Source organism: Phallusia mammillata, chromosome 4 (genome assembly GCF_965637545.1).
Source record: "Phallusia mammillata chromosome 4, kaPhaMamm4.hap1.1, whole genome shotgun sequence".
NCBI lineage: Eukaryota > Metazoa > Chordata > Ascidiacea > Phlebobranchia > Ascidiidae > Phallusia > Phallusia mammillata.
The window spans coordinates 5,625,406-5,642,335 of record NC_137255.1 but is presented as its reverse complement, the minus strand read 5'-3'; the positions used below and the strand labels follow the sequence as shown (position 1 = coordinate 5,642,335).

The window sequence follows — 16,930 nt, the reverse complement described above, 5'->3', positions numbered from 1 at the left end:
AAACTTTATACGAAACGAAACAAACGTTTTTGAACAAATCTTTGCATTTATACGAGCATTGACATATCACAGGCCATTTTTGGGCAGAAACAACCTATTCCAGTAACTTCTTGGTTCGTACAAAATACTTCATGCATCTTACGACAGCTCAGGTCGAGGTTTACTGTTACTTGTAACAGGGATTTGACTAGTAATTGTTAAAAATAAGACAAAATAACGACTTAAGTCAAAAACAAGGACATTTCTTAGAAATAAGGACAATATGTTTTTCTAAGACATTGCCCTTCAAAATAAGGACAAATCTTAGAAATAAGGACGGTATGGCAACTCTGGTTATAAGTCTATGTTGATTTTCGCTGTATTATTTTGAAAAAATATTTAGCATCGAAAGAATAGGCCGATAAAGCTGTTTGATATTCATTTGAAAGTTAAAAAATCTTTTCCAAAAATAAACTTTATTTAATCGGTTTTGAAAAACTCTCGTCCATTTTTTTCTGCAGCCCACGATCACGTGATCGTGACGTCAGTTTTCCATCCTCTTATGAGCCGTGCTACTGAGGGAAGGCATGGAAAAGAATGGCGCGCATATTCACACGGATTCATGACTCTCGATGCACCGGAGCAACGCAAGATTGATGGCAAGGTACGGGAGACGAGATGCTAAGTTTACAGGCAGTGTTTGGCTTGTTTATGTTACTTTCATTATACTCCGTTATGCTACAACTCGCTTAACAGGTGTTTAAAGCTATTGAATATGAATACTTGGAAAGAAGTTAGATAATTTGGTTCCATAAGATTTTGACAATAACTTACAAAAATGATTTAGAACACTATATATACGGATCTGTTCATAAGTTTAATGGTGAAAATAACGGCCCAAATAGACGTAAAAAGCGACATGCCTTATTGTTCAAACATTTCGACAAATGCTCATGCCATCATCAGTGATATGAAGGCCACATCAGTTACACCCGTTTATATACACTTTAGTCGCATAAACGAATGATAAAAAGGTGCGAAACAACCGTCGCATAAAAACGATGGATAAAAAGGTGCGCAGAAGCGAGGTACATTGTAAATACAAATCCTCTAATATAAAAGCATGAAGTCATCACATGGTGAGTAAGCTGCACAGTGCACACTGTTTTGACTTACAAGGTCTCATTAGTGCAGCTGGTGACAAGAGATATGCAGTATGGTCTTTTATAGCCAGATAACGGAAGTCCAGTTTGTTGGGAGTAACAGCTGGAAAAGATACTTCTCACCAACCTTGTTTAATGCCACAAATTCTAAAATTATTGAATACCTGTCTATGAATTTTATTTGTATATTGTTTAAACATGCACACTGGTTCATAAGCTATTGCTGCCAGGCATAAAGTATAAACCAGTATTACTCTTATGGGATGTCGAAACGTCGATTATTTATAATAAACTGCTAGAAGAGCAATACTGGGTTATGCACATTGGCTCTCTAAATGTTGTTTTTCTAAAACACTAACAATATGCAACCGTGGCAAATACGGGATACTTAAAAAGTTAAAATTGTTGTTTATTTTTATCAGCTTGAGCGCGTGCATGGACTTGACAAGGCTCCTCTGCGTCTCGAATTGACCGCATTCGTTCAAGCTGGGATGTTGCAAGTGGAGACAGATGACGATGATGAAGGATCAAGATTCTATCTTCCGCTAAGCAACATTTTTCATCCTGAAATCAAGGTAACAATGCGATGGATGTTTTTCGCTTCTTTATACAGAAACCTCAGTTTAACTGGATTCATTTAATCCGGATCTTTGCCTAATTTGGACAAAACTTGAGGTACAAATGATTTGTAATGTGTAAGGGTTGAACTCTTCGACATCGGTTAATACGAAACTTCACTTAAACCAGACAAATTTGTCGGTCCTAAGGGGCTTGGAAAAGCCGAAGTTCTGAAGAGAACTTTGTAGGGGGTCTGTTACACCAACACAGTTTTAAACGCCAACGCCAGGTTTGAACCACTGCTGCACCTAGAACCACACAGAGATATTTAATCGATAAAACCTGTGAAATAAATGTTTTCGTCAAAAAAATAGTAAAATATGAAAAAGAAATAATGATTAAAATTAGTTACTTTTGTCTTTGAATGCAACCTACTGCAATGTAAAAAAATAATTTAGCAAATATTTCATTTATGCTTGTACTAAGATCACTAATACTGTACATGCAAAAACATATGGTCAAAAAGCAGTTATACGAATGTACAGAATACGAGATGCTAACTTTGTCGCCAGTGCTAAGCTGGGTTAAGCTAAAATGGCTTGTTTCTAAAATGTTTTTCCATGCAAAAGTTATATGCAAATCAGTCATACTAATAATACCCTTTTCGCATTGATAGACATGTAGCCCTGTGAAAATATTTCGGATCAGGATAAAATCCCTTATATTTTGTTTCCAGGAAATGCGGGAAAGCGTGCAGATCCAAGCCATCACTCTCGTGAATCCCACCGAGACATCTCTGTCCTTCAACCTCCTTCTCTCTAATCCCTTCTTCTTCCCGACTTCTACAGGAAAGAGCCAATGTCTCCCGCGAAACACATTGAAACCACAATCTAATCTCAAGGTTTGGCGTTTGTTTTTACAAGCAGCGTAGAAAATATGCTTGAAGGTTTTGTTGCGTTTAGGTTTTAATGTAGTGTTAAAGTTTTTAAGCATTCGACCATTTGAGTATTGGTCGTTGGAAAGTGACTGATTAGGTAAAGAGATATAGAAGGGTTTATATTTCTATTGCTAATTTTTGTTCATTATTTGTTTTAATGTGGCGTTTGTTTGAGTTTACTATTTTATTTTTTTACAATTTATTCCGAGTCTGATGTTTAGAAAAAAGGTCATTCGGGGTTCTGTTAAACATTCAGTTAAAAACAAGTATAGCAAGCTGAAAAAGTCAAGTCTACAAATTAACATACATATAAACCGAAAATGCGATCATTTTTTTATGGTTCGTGTTCTTCCATGGTAGTAATAAATACTTCATGCAATAATTTTTGTTTTACCATTTTTTAGTGCTTGTTTTTAGTACATACTTAAATCAATGATCGTTGTATTTTAAAGCTACGTCATGCTTTTGTTAGCTTAAATAAACCCACATACCAGTGTGACTATTTTTATTTCAATTTCTTGTGAAGGACTTTCAAAGTCTTTTTGGACAAATTTTAAAGCTATATATTTGTTGTCGTTGCACTGTATGTCAGTGAAGTTCTCCATATGCATCTTTGCACACTGTTATTGATCATTCTGTTTTCGTTGGGTATATTTTCAATTATTCTTTCAGGTTTTTATCTTGTGACGTTGTCGATTAGCTTTGTACACAAATGGGATGAAATATCCCATGAAAAGTAAATCGTACGCCCGTGTGTCGGTTTGCTACTATGTGTTATTCATGCAGGAGGTTTGTTGCAGCAAATAGGTACTTCCTCCTATTGTTTGTCTACAATCCAAAGAACGTAAATTATATTTCTTTTCGAGGCTTTTATGCTGAGGAAAACAAAACTTGGCTACACGCCATTAACGGGTGCGATTGGCCTTGCCTTTGCACTCCCGGCTGCGCCGTCGTTGTCTAATATTTGTGAACCTCTTGCCTCTGGACGCCCGACACGGCGGGCGTCTTGGTGAGAGGGTCAGTATACTCCTGGTATGGTGTCTTAGTCAACGGCTGGTCACGCCACAGGTCAAAGAGGACGAAAGAACTCTTTGTACTTGTATAAGAGTTTATTGCTGGTTTGAATTGCACGAAAATGTCTTCATTCATAAACATTACTTCTGCTTTCTGTTGGTACTTACTTGTTTGATTTTTAGTAGTTCGTGGTCAAATTTTAGCGAAGTTATAATGACATTGCAGCTTTGTATTTCTAATCACACGCAATGTACTAAAATATACCCTTGACAAGTCGCATAGCACGCTCGTACATTTCCAATTACAGAGCGTTAACTTCAAAACCCTATCCAAAATCGTGACGTACGTAAAACATCACCAATCTTAATCACAAACAATGCGACCATATACTACATTATACACTAAACTTAAGTTGACCTGTATTGCTTAACGTTAGGCTCCCTATAAGGTGTTTGTGTAGACTGAGTGACTCAAGGTTTCTGAAAAGAAAAGCAATGCTTACTGTGTCATAAGTAATTTGATCACATCTTGATGAGTCATACAAACGTGCGGTGACGTAGGGTGACTAGTTAAGGTAGAACTGTTTCACTTGTTGTCTTGTTGTTTAATTTGTTGTCTTGCGCCCAGCTGGCCTGAATTGTAAATTTCTAAGGTCAGTAGAGTTGTTGAGTGATGGTTTAGATATGTTTGCGGCAACTGGTCTTTGTTGTAGTTCCATTTTGTACAAGGGTTCGTGATTGTGTTTGCAGAAAAACTGTTGAAAACGCTGCACAAACGTTTCGTCCACCAGGTTGCAGAATTTGTAGTTTTTCGTCCAACCGTTTTAAGTACTGGTTTTAGTTAAATAACTTGTAATTTTGCTAACGCTTTGCCTATCAGCACAATGTGCAGTTGTGCACCATCAGAGCAATGAAGCAAACTCGTTGTGTGCAAATGTATTGTATGACAGAAACCAGCGGGATACAAAAAAACTGAGAAATTTAATTTAATGCATTAAGGTTTTTGTACATTTAAATACATGAGACCTCAGAAGTGTTTATAAAATTTGTCGCCTTTGTAAAAGCATTCAGCTAGTGTAAAAACATCAAGGTCGTCTTTGTTTGAAGGCATTCACCCTAAAGAAGCTAAGACATATGTAAAGAAAGCGGAAAGATTTTTGTATTACCGAAAAGACAGTATGATAAGAAATGTTAACATCTTGTATGATGCGCGTAAGAATAGCAGTAAACCTAAACAAATAGCAAAAAAGTAACACAACGCGTTAACTCTAGATGGCACATTTTCTACAGATGAATTTTTACCAAATTTGCTAATACTGTAGCAAAAAAACATGATTTTGGTTTACTACTTCTTAATTCTGGCCGTAACTCTGGGAATTTACGCATGCCCTGATGCGTGCTCTTGCAAAGGAACAGTGGTCGACTGTAACAAAAGAAGTTTTATGGATTTTCCCACTGGCGTTCCTCAAACAACCACAGAACTGTATTTGTCGGACAATCTGTTATACGATGTTGACCCTACGACCCTTGATCTTTACCCTGACCTCGTGATCCTTGACCTCTCGCATAATATGATTTCGCATTTTGAACGTGGCCATTTTTCGGGCTTGGAAAAACTGAAAGTGCTCAAACTGAACGGTAACACCTGGATAGAAGACGTGGATTTTTGCGCTGATGTGTTTATGGGACTTATAGCTTTAGAGGAGCTTTCAGTCAGCGATAACCTGCTTGAGAATACGATTTACAGTTGGACATTTACTGAGCTTGAAAAACTTAAACATCTTGACCTCAGCAATAACCCAATTGACCGCATCTACAGCAATGCATTTCCACCCTCGCTACTTACTTTAAATCTGAGTTTGACCCATTTATACTTTGTTGCGGCGCAGTCGTTCAATCGACTTGTCAATCTGCGGACATTAGACATGACCAAAACGAGACTGAAAACGTTCGGAAAGACCTACATGATCAAGCTCTCCTCGCTTACTGAGTTGCGTATAGGTGGTGGGACCAGTGAAGTTGTTCCCGGGCAATTTCTCAAAGACCTAACTTCTCTACAAACCCTTGAATTTAGCGGAACAAAGGTGTCTTTCTTGTACGTGGATTTCCTAATGTACTGTCAGAATTTGACCGAGCTCGACTTAAGTGACAATAGGTTGACTTCTTTCAACTTGGATTTATCACATACCCCGCTTTTAACAACGCTGATAATGGACGGAAACAAGTTGTCAACATTAGATGTATCTTTTCATTCCAGCATTGCTGATATTTCCCTGGCCAGAAATTCCATTTCAGTCTTTCCGCCTAACCTTGTAGACAATTTGCCAAGCATTGAATCAATTGACCTTAGTCAAAACGCAATCGAAAACCTGACAGACTTGGGTATTTCATCAAGTCTTACTTACATCGACCTGTCTTTGAATCCAATCAAGAGCATTTCTTCAGACGCATTTTCTAATCTTGCCAATTTACAATCTGTCGACATTTCAGGAAGTAACCTTACCCTTGTTAATGTTGGAAGTCAAAATGTGGTCAAGAGTCCAAGTTTACAAGTCACTGGTGTTCAAATTACATGCAATTGCGATACAGTGAATAGTATTAAAGCTTTGACCGTGGTTTGTCAAGGGCAGACGTCTTGTATCTCATGTTTGAACCAAGCCCAAGGAACATATGAGACTCTAGTTGAATCCTGCCCCACTCTGCCGCCCCCTTGCGATGACTGTTCACCTAGCGACGACGTTGGAGCTATAGTTGCGGTTATCGTTGTATTGATCATCGTGCTTATCCTTATTATCGTGGTCATAGTAATTGTTCGCAAGCGGGGTAAAGATTATTTTGTTTCGTTCTTCCGCAAGCGAGGTGACAGTGAGATTCCCATCACCCCAAGTGCTCCACCTTCTGGCGGTGATACCAACATCTACTTTGACCCAGAACATCACGTTAACGGGCACCCTGTAACCGAAAACGAATACGGAACTATTGGCCCCGCACCGCCCACCAATGCGTCCGACGATTACGCAATGGCGACAGGCGATGACGTCACTGGTGATTACGCAATGGCTGCTGACGAAAAGCAAAGCTACGCATTGGCCAAACCGAGCCCTGGTAATGCTTACTCTGCCGCTGACGAACAAACAAACGAATACGCTACCGCCAAGGATGAATACGCTATAGCTACGGATCAGTCGACATCAAATTACGCAACTGCTGTTGATGTAAAAGCACCTGCTACTGAAAAGAGTCATGTGTATGAAGTGCCTAAGAAGGCGTCCCCGTATAACGCGTACATAATGCCTGAGACTTATCCTGAAACAAAATCCCCGCCCCCTGGGTCCGCTCAGTATAATCCCTACCTCACCCCTATGCCCCCTAAAGATGGAAAAGCCCTAGAACCGAGTTATATGGACTTGAACGAAACCGTTGAGGACGAAAAAGTCAATGAATATGAACCGCTTGGATAAGTTTTTTCGTGTTGTGTATTTGATTTTTAACGATTTGAAAATCATCTTTTTTTCGTATTCCATATTATTATTCCAACCTTTCGTGTTCAAACATTTTTATTTGTTTTATTTTGCTATTGTACGTCTTTAAATTTGTAATAAAAGTACGCTGTGATTTTGCCGCTTTAATGTAAGTTTTTTATCCTTATTATGTTTTGGGGGTAAACATTTTTTATCGAACTGCATTTCTTGCACATTATATCTGCCTGCCTATAGCATTGACTTAAAGTTTTTTGCAAATGCATAAGAATTCTTAGATATGTAGTAATTTATAATGAAGTGAAAATGCTTTTCAAGCACTGCAGTTTTGGGTTTTTATTGTTTCTCAGTGTTCAACTGTTTAAACGACATCAAATACTCCGCAACTTTTCTTTCCAGTTTAAGTTTGAATGTTTATATATGGGGGAATTTGATTCGCTATCTACTAGGGTTGATGTCCGATTGATGCCCAGCAAACGGGTAGTATCAATTCGTGAGGGGAAATCGTGCTTAAATAATGCCGTGCCATAGTTTGTTGATGTACTGCAAACTCCGCCCGACCACCGTGGTTGACTTTGTAGGGCTTGTTGCTTTTGTTTTATTGGGCCTCCAACTTAATTATGACTAAGTTTGACACTGTGTTGTATATATGGAGATTAGGTTTACAAATGTCTATATTTGGCGAAAAATGGCTAAAGTAACTTAATGTACTGTTGATTGATTTAAATGACAAACTTGAGAGCTAAGTACATGATGCTTATAGTGATTCTTTTTGGGTCTTTGTAGGTTTATTCGGCGTTAAAAGCTGTTACTGTGTTTTAAGCTTTTGATTCTAAAGAAAGAAACACCAGTTGCTGTCTGCGAAATGCGTTGTTTCAGGTGGGTTCGGGAAAAAGAAGAGACCAAACAGTTGAAAAAACTGATTCAAAATAACGACGAAATATTGCAGAGGCAAATGCAATGGCTTCGATTTTTCTTTGCTTTGCTCGCTATGTGTATAGTTGTAGCTGTCTGTTTGCACATGGAAAGCAACTTGGGAGTGATAGTTGGATTTATACCGTCTTCGCTTGGATTTGTAATGTTAGCTGTTGTATTGTTATGGGCATACAAAGACAGAACAAACAGTGCAGAAATAAATAATGGATCGATAAAAGTCTGGCGCTTAAAGGAAGACCCGGAAAAAGCGAAAAGCGCAAAACTCGGAACTGTAGAAAAAGTAGAATTTACGGAAATGTCACCAATTCTTTCTGGATTGTTACTGGATTAAACTGTAAATGCAACATTTATAGCACATAACATTTTGTGCTGAAGATGGCATTTCACATATAAAGATCGGCAACATAATGTTATGTATGTTTCTGGGTATATTTAAAGTGTATTTGAACTGTCTGCTACTTTGTGTGTGCTGGACAAATGCAACAGTTTTGTAGATAACCCTTTAGCGCTGAACAAGAAAGGCAAAAAACAACTTTACATGTCCTAAGGTTTCGCAAAAACACAATTTTATGTCTATTTTACCTTGAGTTGAACTATCGGCTTCTTGTGTGTGTTGTACAATTGCCATACGGTTGAAACAAGGGATTCTTTAGGTCCCTTGCTGACCTTTTTTGTAAGGTACGCCTTTTGTTTGCATAAAGCCACAGCACGTGTACCCTATCACACTTTTCGGGGCCTTTCAGTTTCGATGACGTCATAGTTTGTGCGTCGCCTCAACTTTACACGTTCCTTGTTGTGTTGAATAGTTAATACTATAGCCTACTACTCGATGCAGTGCTTTGGACGGTTTTCAACCTGATGTGATCTTTTGAATAACAAACTTGTCTTTAAAACTCGCGTTTAAAACTGCACATTTGTTGCCTTAAAAACATATATGCATACGGTTATTTTCCAAGTTCTTAAAGGGCCTTCAACGCTACATGCAAATGAATATACACTGATTTGACTCTCAGTTCATCACGATTTGAATAAGTCGTTACCTTTTAGGTCGTATTTTACAACTTAAAACGTCTTGGAAAACTCACACGAGCTCAGGTATACCAGGAACCACAAGACACGTGGCTAGGATTAGCCAATCACGTTCGCGCTGTCCAAATGTCAGCGGTAATTGTACAGCGGCGTGCGTTTCAGCCTATACCACTCGTGTAGATAGTAACCAAGGGACGTCTTGATGCAAACTATGCGCTTATGATAGCTTTAAGACATTTAAGTGGAAATAAGCTTTGACATTGGACTTTGAGATTGGTAAAGTAACATGGCTTCAAACAGGTCTGGAGAAAATAGAGTTTTACAGAGTCACAATCTTGAAGAAACCCCGCAAAGATGTGCCTGGTTTTTCTCAATCAGTGCAAGACTTCGTTTTATACTAGCAGTCGCAGTGACAACGGTTCTTTGCCTTGTGCCGTATATAGTAACGCAAAACCCGCTGATGCTTCTCCTGGTGATTCCGGTACTTGTAGCCAGCGCTGCTGTAATGACTGGTTCAGTTTGTGTCGCTCGGAACCGCGGAGCCTACGCCGCTGGGACCCCGCTCGATCCAGCACAACGTGGAACAATATGGGATGATTTACCACCTTATGAAACTAAAAAGAAGAACAAGAAGTTGAATGGGCAGCAGCGTCCCGAGAGCCTTCATCTTTCGTCTAGAAACTTTGGTCCGTGTTCTGCAGAAGAAGGGCTTGCCTGCGTCGAGCTCGACTTTCCAGAAAACTCCCGGCGATCAGGTGATACGGCAAAGGATGTAGATGAGACTATGACTCCCAGTTGTTCATACGCTCTTGAAACTCCACCTCCACCGTACAACGAAGCCTCAAGAAAATCGTTCGCTGAGGGCTTGCCTAAATAGTTATTACGAATTTTATGATATTATTTCTGTTGTTGATTGTCAGAAAAAAAATTACAAAAAATGTTGGTCCGCTTTCGAGCGACAATTCGTGTTATTTTTTTGAAAAAGCAATTTTACCAGCTTCGAGTGTGTTTTTGTTTTTCAAAATAGAAAGTTTTGAGAGCAAAAAAATCAGAGACAGTATTTGCGTGTAAAATAACAAAACGTTTTCGACAGTTTCCATTGTCATCGTCAGGTGAATAAAACCAACAGAAGGGATGCAACTTGGTGGCTTTAACCTTCTTGTTCAGAATATTTGAAACTGTGCATTGCGTAACACATGTTTTAGTTACAACGAACTTGGCTTATAAAAACTGTAATATATTTGGTATCACTTCGGAATCACAAAATGCAAAGAAGCTTAACTGTTTGCTGATCAGACATGTGTAGGCCAAAGGAGATGGCTTAAATTGCCATGTAAACTGGCAACAAATGTGGCTGAAAAAATGCCACCTTTTTGCGGCCGCGTCTTTTCGCAAAGGCCGCCTTGAAAAGCCACGTTGGCGAAAATTTGGCCATTGTGACTAAAAAGAGGGCCAGCCACCTTTTTGACCACGTTCAAAATTGGCTAATTGCTTGTTTGTAAAAGTGGCCTGAGGACTTTATACAAATATGTTTCACTTGTGAAGTTCGCGACTGGGATTTGTGTCACGTTTCGCAAGTCGTGACCGGTTTACCCTATAACGTTTTGTTGCAAAGCAATTCACTATTTTTTTGCGTTATAAAATGCCCATGTTGCTTGTGATTTCGTTTGAAGCGTGGATAAAAGAAAATATAGTATTTGTAAGGTTATTTGTAAGGAAAATATAGTATTCATTGAAGTCCTTAAAAATGACTTCGTTTCAAGTACAGGGCTAAAAACGCTTGACCATTGGCATTACACAACCCATGATATTTAATGCACATGTCCACTTAAGGAAATCGTATCTCTGTTTCGGACCACATTTATTTGTATCCCAATCAGAAGCTTCGTATTAGAGTTCTTAATGTCAATCAGAAGGGCAAAAGTTGGATGGGGCTTTTACTGCACTTCTTTTTCGTTAAAGATTCGGTATAGCCTACTTGCCGGAACACAACACATAACTGGGCCATCTGGACTGAACAATATAAAACCCTAAGAGCCGCGATGATTCACTTTAGCGTGGTCCTGCGTCATAAGTTTGTGATTCAAAACTAAGACAATGCGTCTTGCAAGGTGCAAAACACCGATCTGTACCCTACAGGTGATTGAGTAGGGCATGTCAGGTTAAGGCATTATTACCTCTCGTAGAACTCGCTATAGTAAATTGAATGAATGGTAATTTTTACGCTATTTTATGCGAAAAGACCGAAGTTTGATTGTATATGGAATTGAGTTATTTTTACGAAAGTATCATATCAGTTATTTTTCCGAAGGATTATTCTATACTGTCTTTAGTGGGACGCGCTATGGTAATTTATATGCTAGATATTTTTAGAAAAGGCAAAAGATTCTCGTTATTTTTTTTTTGCAAACTAGTTGTAAACAGCGCATATATAAATGGGCCCAAAATTGACAAAAGTTCCAAATCAGTGTGAAAATTGATTTAACACCGGGAAACAAACGGCTGCCGAATGTAAAATTAATAACAAATTTCGCACTGTAGCACTATACCTGTGAACAAAAAAAACTAATTGCTATATTTTTTGGTGTGTGTTGTAGATGGCTTCGTTATTATACATAGGACTTGTGTTACTTTTGACTTGGTTTGAAAAAACCCAGACCTGTCCAATTACTTGTAAATGTCATTCTATGACAACTACTGTGAGTTGCGTGAATACCGAGCTTCAGGCTTTGCCAGTTAATCTGTCGAGTAATACAACACACCTATATCTATCAAGAAACAACATCTCTAAAGAGGGTCTTACCTTTACTGCACTGACAATGCTTGAAGAACTAGATCTTAGCCACAACCTTATAACATCACTTACTGGTACACGCTTAGGAACGCTTGTGCATCTTAAAGTGTTGCTACTAGACAACAATATGATCAAAATGTCCAGCAAATCTGACTTCGCTGTTTTTAAAGGCTTGTTATCTCTGCAGCGACTTTCGTTAAGTCACAATCAAATCGCAGGTAGGCCAACGTTTACAAGAGAGTACAACCTCCCTAAACTGGAATATCTTGACTTAAGTAACAATCTTATTACATCTCTTGGAAGAAGATCACTGTTTTCGTCGTTGCGGTACTTAAACATAAGCAACAACCCAATTAGTGTAATTTTATCTGTTGTTTTTACGCAGTTGACAAGTCTACAGTTTTTAGATTTAACAGGGACCAGCTTGCGTACATTTCCAGGCAATCGTTTTGGGACCTTAAAAAACCTAACAACATTATTGGTTGGTGGGACGAATTTGAAAACTGTTTCTTCAAACATGCTGACTGGCCTAAACGCTTTGCATAGGTTTCAGCTTTCTACTTCATCTGTTCAATCTTTACCTGATGGTATTTTTGCTGACACAGCAAACCTTAGGTCTTTAAATCTTTCTGACAACGATTTAACTGAAGTTCCATATTCCTCGTTAAGCGATACAGTGCAATATTTGCAGCATTTGGATCTGAGCTTTAACAACATAACCAACTTTTCATATCCACTGTATTTGACCAGCCTTCTTATACTTAACCTTTCCTACAATCCGGTCAATTACTTTGATCAGAACTTTATTTCTAATCTAACCAACCTTGAAAGTATTGATTTGTCGGGAATTAACATCACAAAGCTAAACACGAACAAATTTCACAGCGCACGCATAGTTATAAGCAATTTGCACATCTCTTGCGATTGCCAAACACTCAGTACCTATGCTGTTCTGTTTGCACCAACTGCAAGACCGGGACTACAATGTCGTCACAATGGCTATTGTGTCACTTGCGACCAATCAGAAAGGAGCATCTCCGTTCCAATGGAATTTAACCGCCAATGCACCAACTTAGCAGCGATCATAGCGACTGTATTTGTATTAGTGACCTTACTGTTTATAACTTTTGTTGCAATTGTCATGTACAGAAAAGGAAAATGCTCTAAATTGCATCAATTGATTAACAATGCGAAAGATAAGCCAGAACCGGACATCGGTGTATATGCTGAATGCACAGCAACCCCACGTGGTCGTTTACCAACAGATGTAGCAGAGTTACAAGGCAACACCAGCCCATTGCCTATAGCTGAATACGGATCACTTGCATTTAGTGCTGAAACTTACGAAAAAATTGGCCCTAGCCAGTTCAAGGCTAAAAGCGACTGCAATGGCCAAGTGGAAACGAATCCTTATGTTATACCGAACTCAAAATCAGTCGGTGAATCTGATCTTAAAAAATCAAAAGACTTTACAAAACAAAGCTATGTTACAACTGTGTCGGATATTGAAAACGAAAATGTTTATGAGGCTATATGATCTTATTTTCTCTCTGAATTCTTACACTATTTAATTAGTTTTGGTACCAACAAGAAAGTATACCTGAAAATGCAGCTTTATGTCTATTTCGGAACATATAGTGGAATATTGTTTTTTATTTATTTGTTTGTTTAATTCAAAATGCGTGTAGCACTCTTTTTTCACACTTTTTCGTGTTTTCTGTCAAGGAAAAGGAAAATGTGTGTATTTTATGACTTTGAAACTCCTATATTACCAAACGTGTACAACTTGTTTTGAATACATTTACGTTTGTTCTGCTACTTAGTCGTGTGTATTAACTGGAACCCTTTTGCGCCATTCATAAATTTGCGACAATCGCGTGACGTCACCCCAGCAGGATGTGACGTAGGATCGCATTGCGACAAACGCGCCGAATGATCGAAGTGTTATTTGTAAAAAAAAACAATGCTGACCTCTGTTGGTTTACAGCCTAGTAAGTACCATTGTTTAATTTTGTGGTAATAGTGAAATTGTCGTATTTTGTAAATGCTTTCCGACTTTACGTTAAGTGGAATGTAATGAACAAAGTACGTTTATGCAACGTAATGCAAATACAGAACACATTGATATACAAGGTTTGATGCTTCATTTTGTCGTTTTGAAACAAACTAAATGCTGTTTTCTGCTTGAAGGACCCACATACAAACATCCCGACAACTATTGAACATTTTTGCGTTGTTTAGTGTTTCAAACAACCACACTATTGTGGTGCATTTAACTGTAATGCATTAACGCACGACAGTGCTTCCTGGCGGTGCGTACATCCATCTGGTGGCCATTTGATTTAGGGTTAGATTTTTAGATTGATGCCTAGCTCAAAGCTTTTGTTGTGCATCGTTCGTTGGAAGCTTGTTTGAACGTGAGTGGAGTTTGGGCTGAATGGAAATTAGGTTAATTAAATGATAAGAAAACATGTACATCACCATAAGGGAGATGTTTTTTGGGGGATATTTTGTGTGGGTCATGGGAAAAAAGCTCGGAACGCACTGGCGTAGGGTTTTTACTAGTCCTTTACTGGAACCATTAGCTATTTTCTATGCAATTTCAATCCTCTACTGTTTTGAAGTTGATTTCATGTACGCTTTAAAGTTTAACCTAGCGGCTTTGTTTGACCCATTCTTTTACAAATTGATAGTTTGTTCCAACTGTTTGCTCACTACAAACCACCAAATTTAAATTGTTTGTTTCGGCCTGCATGCAATTATGTTCATAAAGTGGCTGGAATAACCAAAAAATTATAATATTCTACACTAGATTATCCTAATATACTACAGCCCTGACCAATTTTGGTTTCTGACCTAACCCTTGTTTGTGCGCGTAAAGTGTTATGCACTGGGCAGCAGCACACCATATCCTGTACGTATGTCATGATATCATCATACAGAGATGTTTTCGGTCGAACAGGTGCAAGCCCGGTGATGGCTTGTATCCTGTTTTGTCTGGCAAAGTCTGTTGCAGTCCAATCCGCTATTGTGCATTTGTTTGTTTTTTGTCTTTGCGAACACACAGGTGGTGTTGCTTTGCTGAGTTTATTGTTGAGGAGGGGCCACGTGGTGTTTAGTCGATGTTACCCTATAATGACCACTGTTTGTTGTTTATAGCTAGCATGAGGTTTTCTATTACGAGTGATATGTGAACACTAACTAAAAATTTTGTTTTGACCTGAGAAAATGCCTTTAATTGTGTGTGATAGTGTCCTTAATTTGCACCACAGCAGTCTCTTGGTTGTTATTTGAAGCTTGCGAATTGAAAGGGCTTTGAAACATTTTCAGTACTGTACACAGAATCAAGCTCGGTATGTTTGCATTGAAACTACTGCGTATTATTAATACGCAGTTTCAAGACATTTGAGGGTTAACTTGTTTATTATTTGATATTGCAGCTTGAACGCCTTAATGCGTGAATCCTTATAGATGCTTGGCTATGGAGCCGATTAATATTCTATGTATCTTACTGTTTGTGCCCATGAGTTTTGCTCTTAATACTACTAGCCTCAACGGACTAAACCACACTTTACCAAGCAATACAACGGAAGCCAATGGCATGCAAACGACAGCAAGCTCTGTACTGCAAAGACAAATGGATTTAAAATCCGTAACTATAGGAACTAGTGTAACAATTGGGAAAATTCCACTTTCCACTACTACAACTACTGTTTCACCACAAATATGTCCTCGCAAATGCACGTGCAATGGAATTTGGGCATACTGCAACGGGGCTGGCTTAACATCTCTTACTCAAGTTTTTCCCGCAAGCACGAAAGGAATCAATTTGAGTAATAACAGGTTTGTACCTGTTTGAGTTTTGAGGCTCTGAGATATAACAGGAAATAACAGCTTTAAAATTTGAATGAAATAACAGGGTACTCTTTTTTTTGGTAAACGTTTATCATGTCTAAACGAGACTTTTCCATGTTTCTTCTTAATAAAGTTCAGTTTTTTCAAAACATGACATGCGTTATATAGAGACAAAAAGACCTCGATCATCAATTCGATGCTTAGAAAAACTTTCTATTTTGAGACATACGTTTGTAACATATACTCCCTTTTACAGATTGTCTACTTTCGATGCTAGTGTTATCAAGAACTGTGTGAAAAATCTCATCTACATTGATCTTTCCTACAACGAATTCACGGTGCTTCCTACCAATCTGTTTCGATTTGCAACTCAGCTAGAGGCTCTTGACCTTTCGAACAACGCAATAGGTTATTCTGTGGACATTTTTGTGGCCTTTTCGCCACTAACAGAGCTGCAATTCCTAAATCTCGCCGACAACCGACTTCCTTTCGTGACAATTGACGTGTTTTCCGCTCAGACTAAACTACAAACCCTTCTACTTGATGGAAACATTCTTCGTAGTTCATCGTTGTATCCATACGGCAATGCAGTAAGTCTAAGGTTTCTGTCGCTTGCCAATACCAGTATAGAATTACTGGATTTTCAAATCATGTCCAAGATTACGAAGTTAGATGTGCGAGAAAACCTATTTCTGTTTAATTATTCATCTGACCCGTTTATTATGGCCCCAGATTTAAGACATCTATTAATTGGACACTGGGGTTTGGAGTACTATCCCAACACGTTTAGACCATTGACAAAACTGTTGTCCTTATACATCGAGGATTACTCCCTGAAAACTTTTGATCCAAAAGTCTTAGCTCCACTGAAACAATCTCTTATCAACTTGACCTTCTGTAACGGGACAGTGAAGAACATTTCACTACAAAATCTGAAAACTCTCACTCACGCTACGTTCATCAATTTGGACGAGTTACGCGTACTGGAAGTACAGAGCTCTCCCATAACGTCACTTCTCCTGAAGGGTCTTGCCAATCTGCGTGAAATCGTGTTAAAGAAAGTCGGTCTACCCAATGTAACTCAATTGACAGCAGTCAGCAGCACCCTTGCAAAACTTACGGTTAATGATCAAAGCCTACGCAAACTAAACGCTGGACTTTTTACGGGCCTGATCAACTTACAAGAA

At 38.6% G+C, this 16,930-nt stretch overlaps 2 protein-coding genes across 7 annotated transcripts in view; both read left to right on the top strand.

The window, feature by feature from the left end:
- Positions 1–16,930, top strand: part of LOC145222423 (deleted in lung and esophageal cancer protein 1-like) — a 63,916-nt gene that overhangs the window by 21,860 nt on the left and 25,126 nt on the right. For 5 of the 6 annotated variants that reach the window (XM_080088542.1, XM_080088541.1, XM_080088540.1 and 2 more), the window contains exons 29-31: positions 501–643; positions 1,565–1,717; positions 2,437–2,601. In XM_080088542.1, the coding sequence (XP_079944668.1) occupies positions 501–643; positions 1,565–1,717; positions 2,437–2,601 (461 nt within the window). Of the gene's footprint in view, positions 1–500; positions 644–1,564; positions 1,718–2,436; positions 2,602–15,999; positions 16,089–16,930 lie in introns of those variants that run through there. The other variant, XM_080088543.1, reaches the window with a different exon arrangement.
- On the top strand, positions 2,608–15,480 carry LOC145222265 (uncharacterized). Its single transcript, XM_080088352.1, has 3 exons — positions 2,608–7,101; positions 9,395–9,866; positions 11,692–15,480. The coding sequence occupies exons 1-3, from the start codon at positions 4,982–4,984 to the stop codon at positions 13,423–13,425; spliced, it is 4,326 nt and encodes a 1,441-aa protein (XP_079944478.1). The 5' UTR covers positions 2,608–4,981; the 3' UTR covers positions 13,426–15,480.

Coding starts and splice junctions, on each gene's coding strand:
- LOC145222265 (XM_080088352.1), top strand. CDS start 4,982: ATGATTTTGGTTTACTACTTCTTAATTCTGGCCGTAACTCTGGGAATT. Junction 7,102..9,394: donor AAAGTCAATGAATATGAACC/GCTTGGATAAGT, acceptor GGCTTCAAACAG/GTCTGGAGAAAATAGAGTTT. Junction 9,867..11,691: donor CAGGTGATACGGCAAAGGAT/GTAGATGAGACT, acceptor TGTGTGTTGTAG/ATGGCTTCGTTATTATACAT.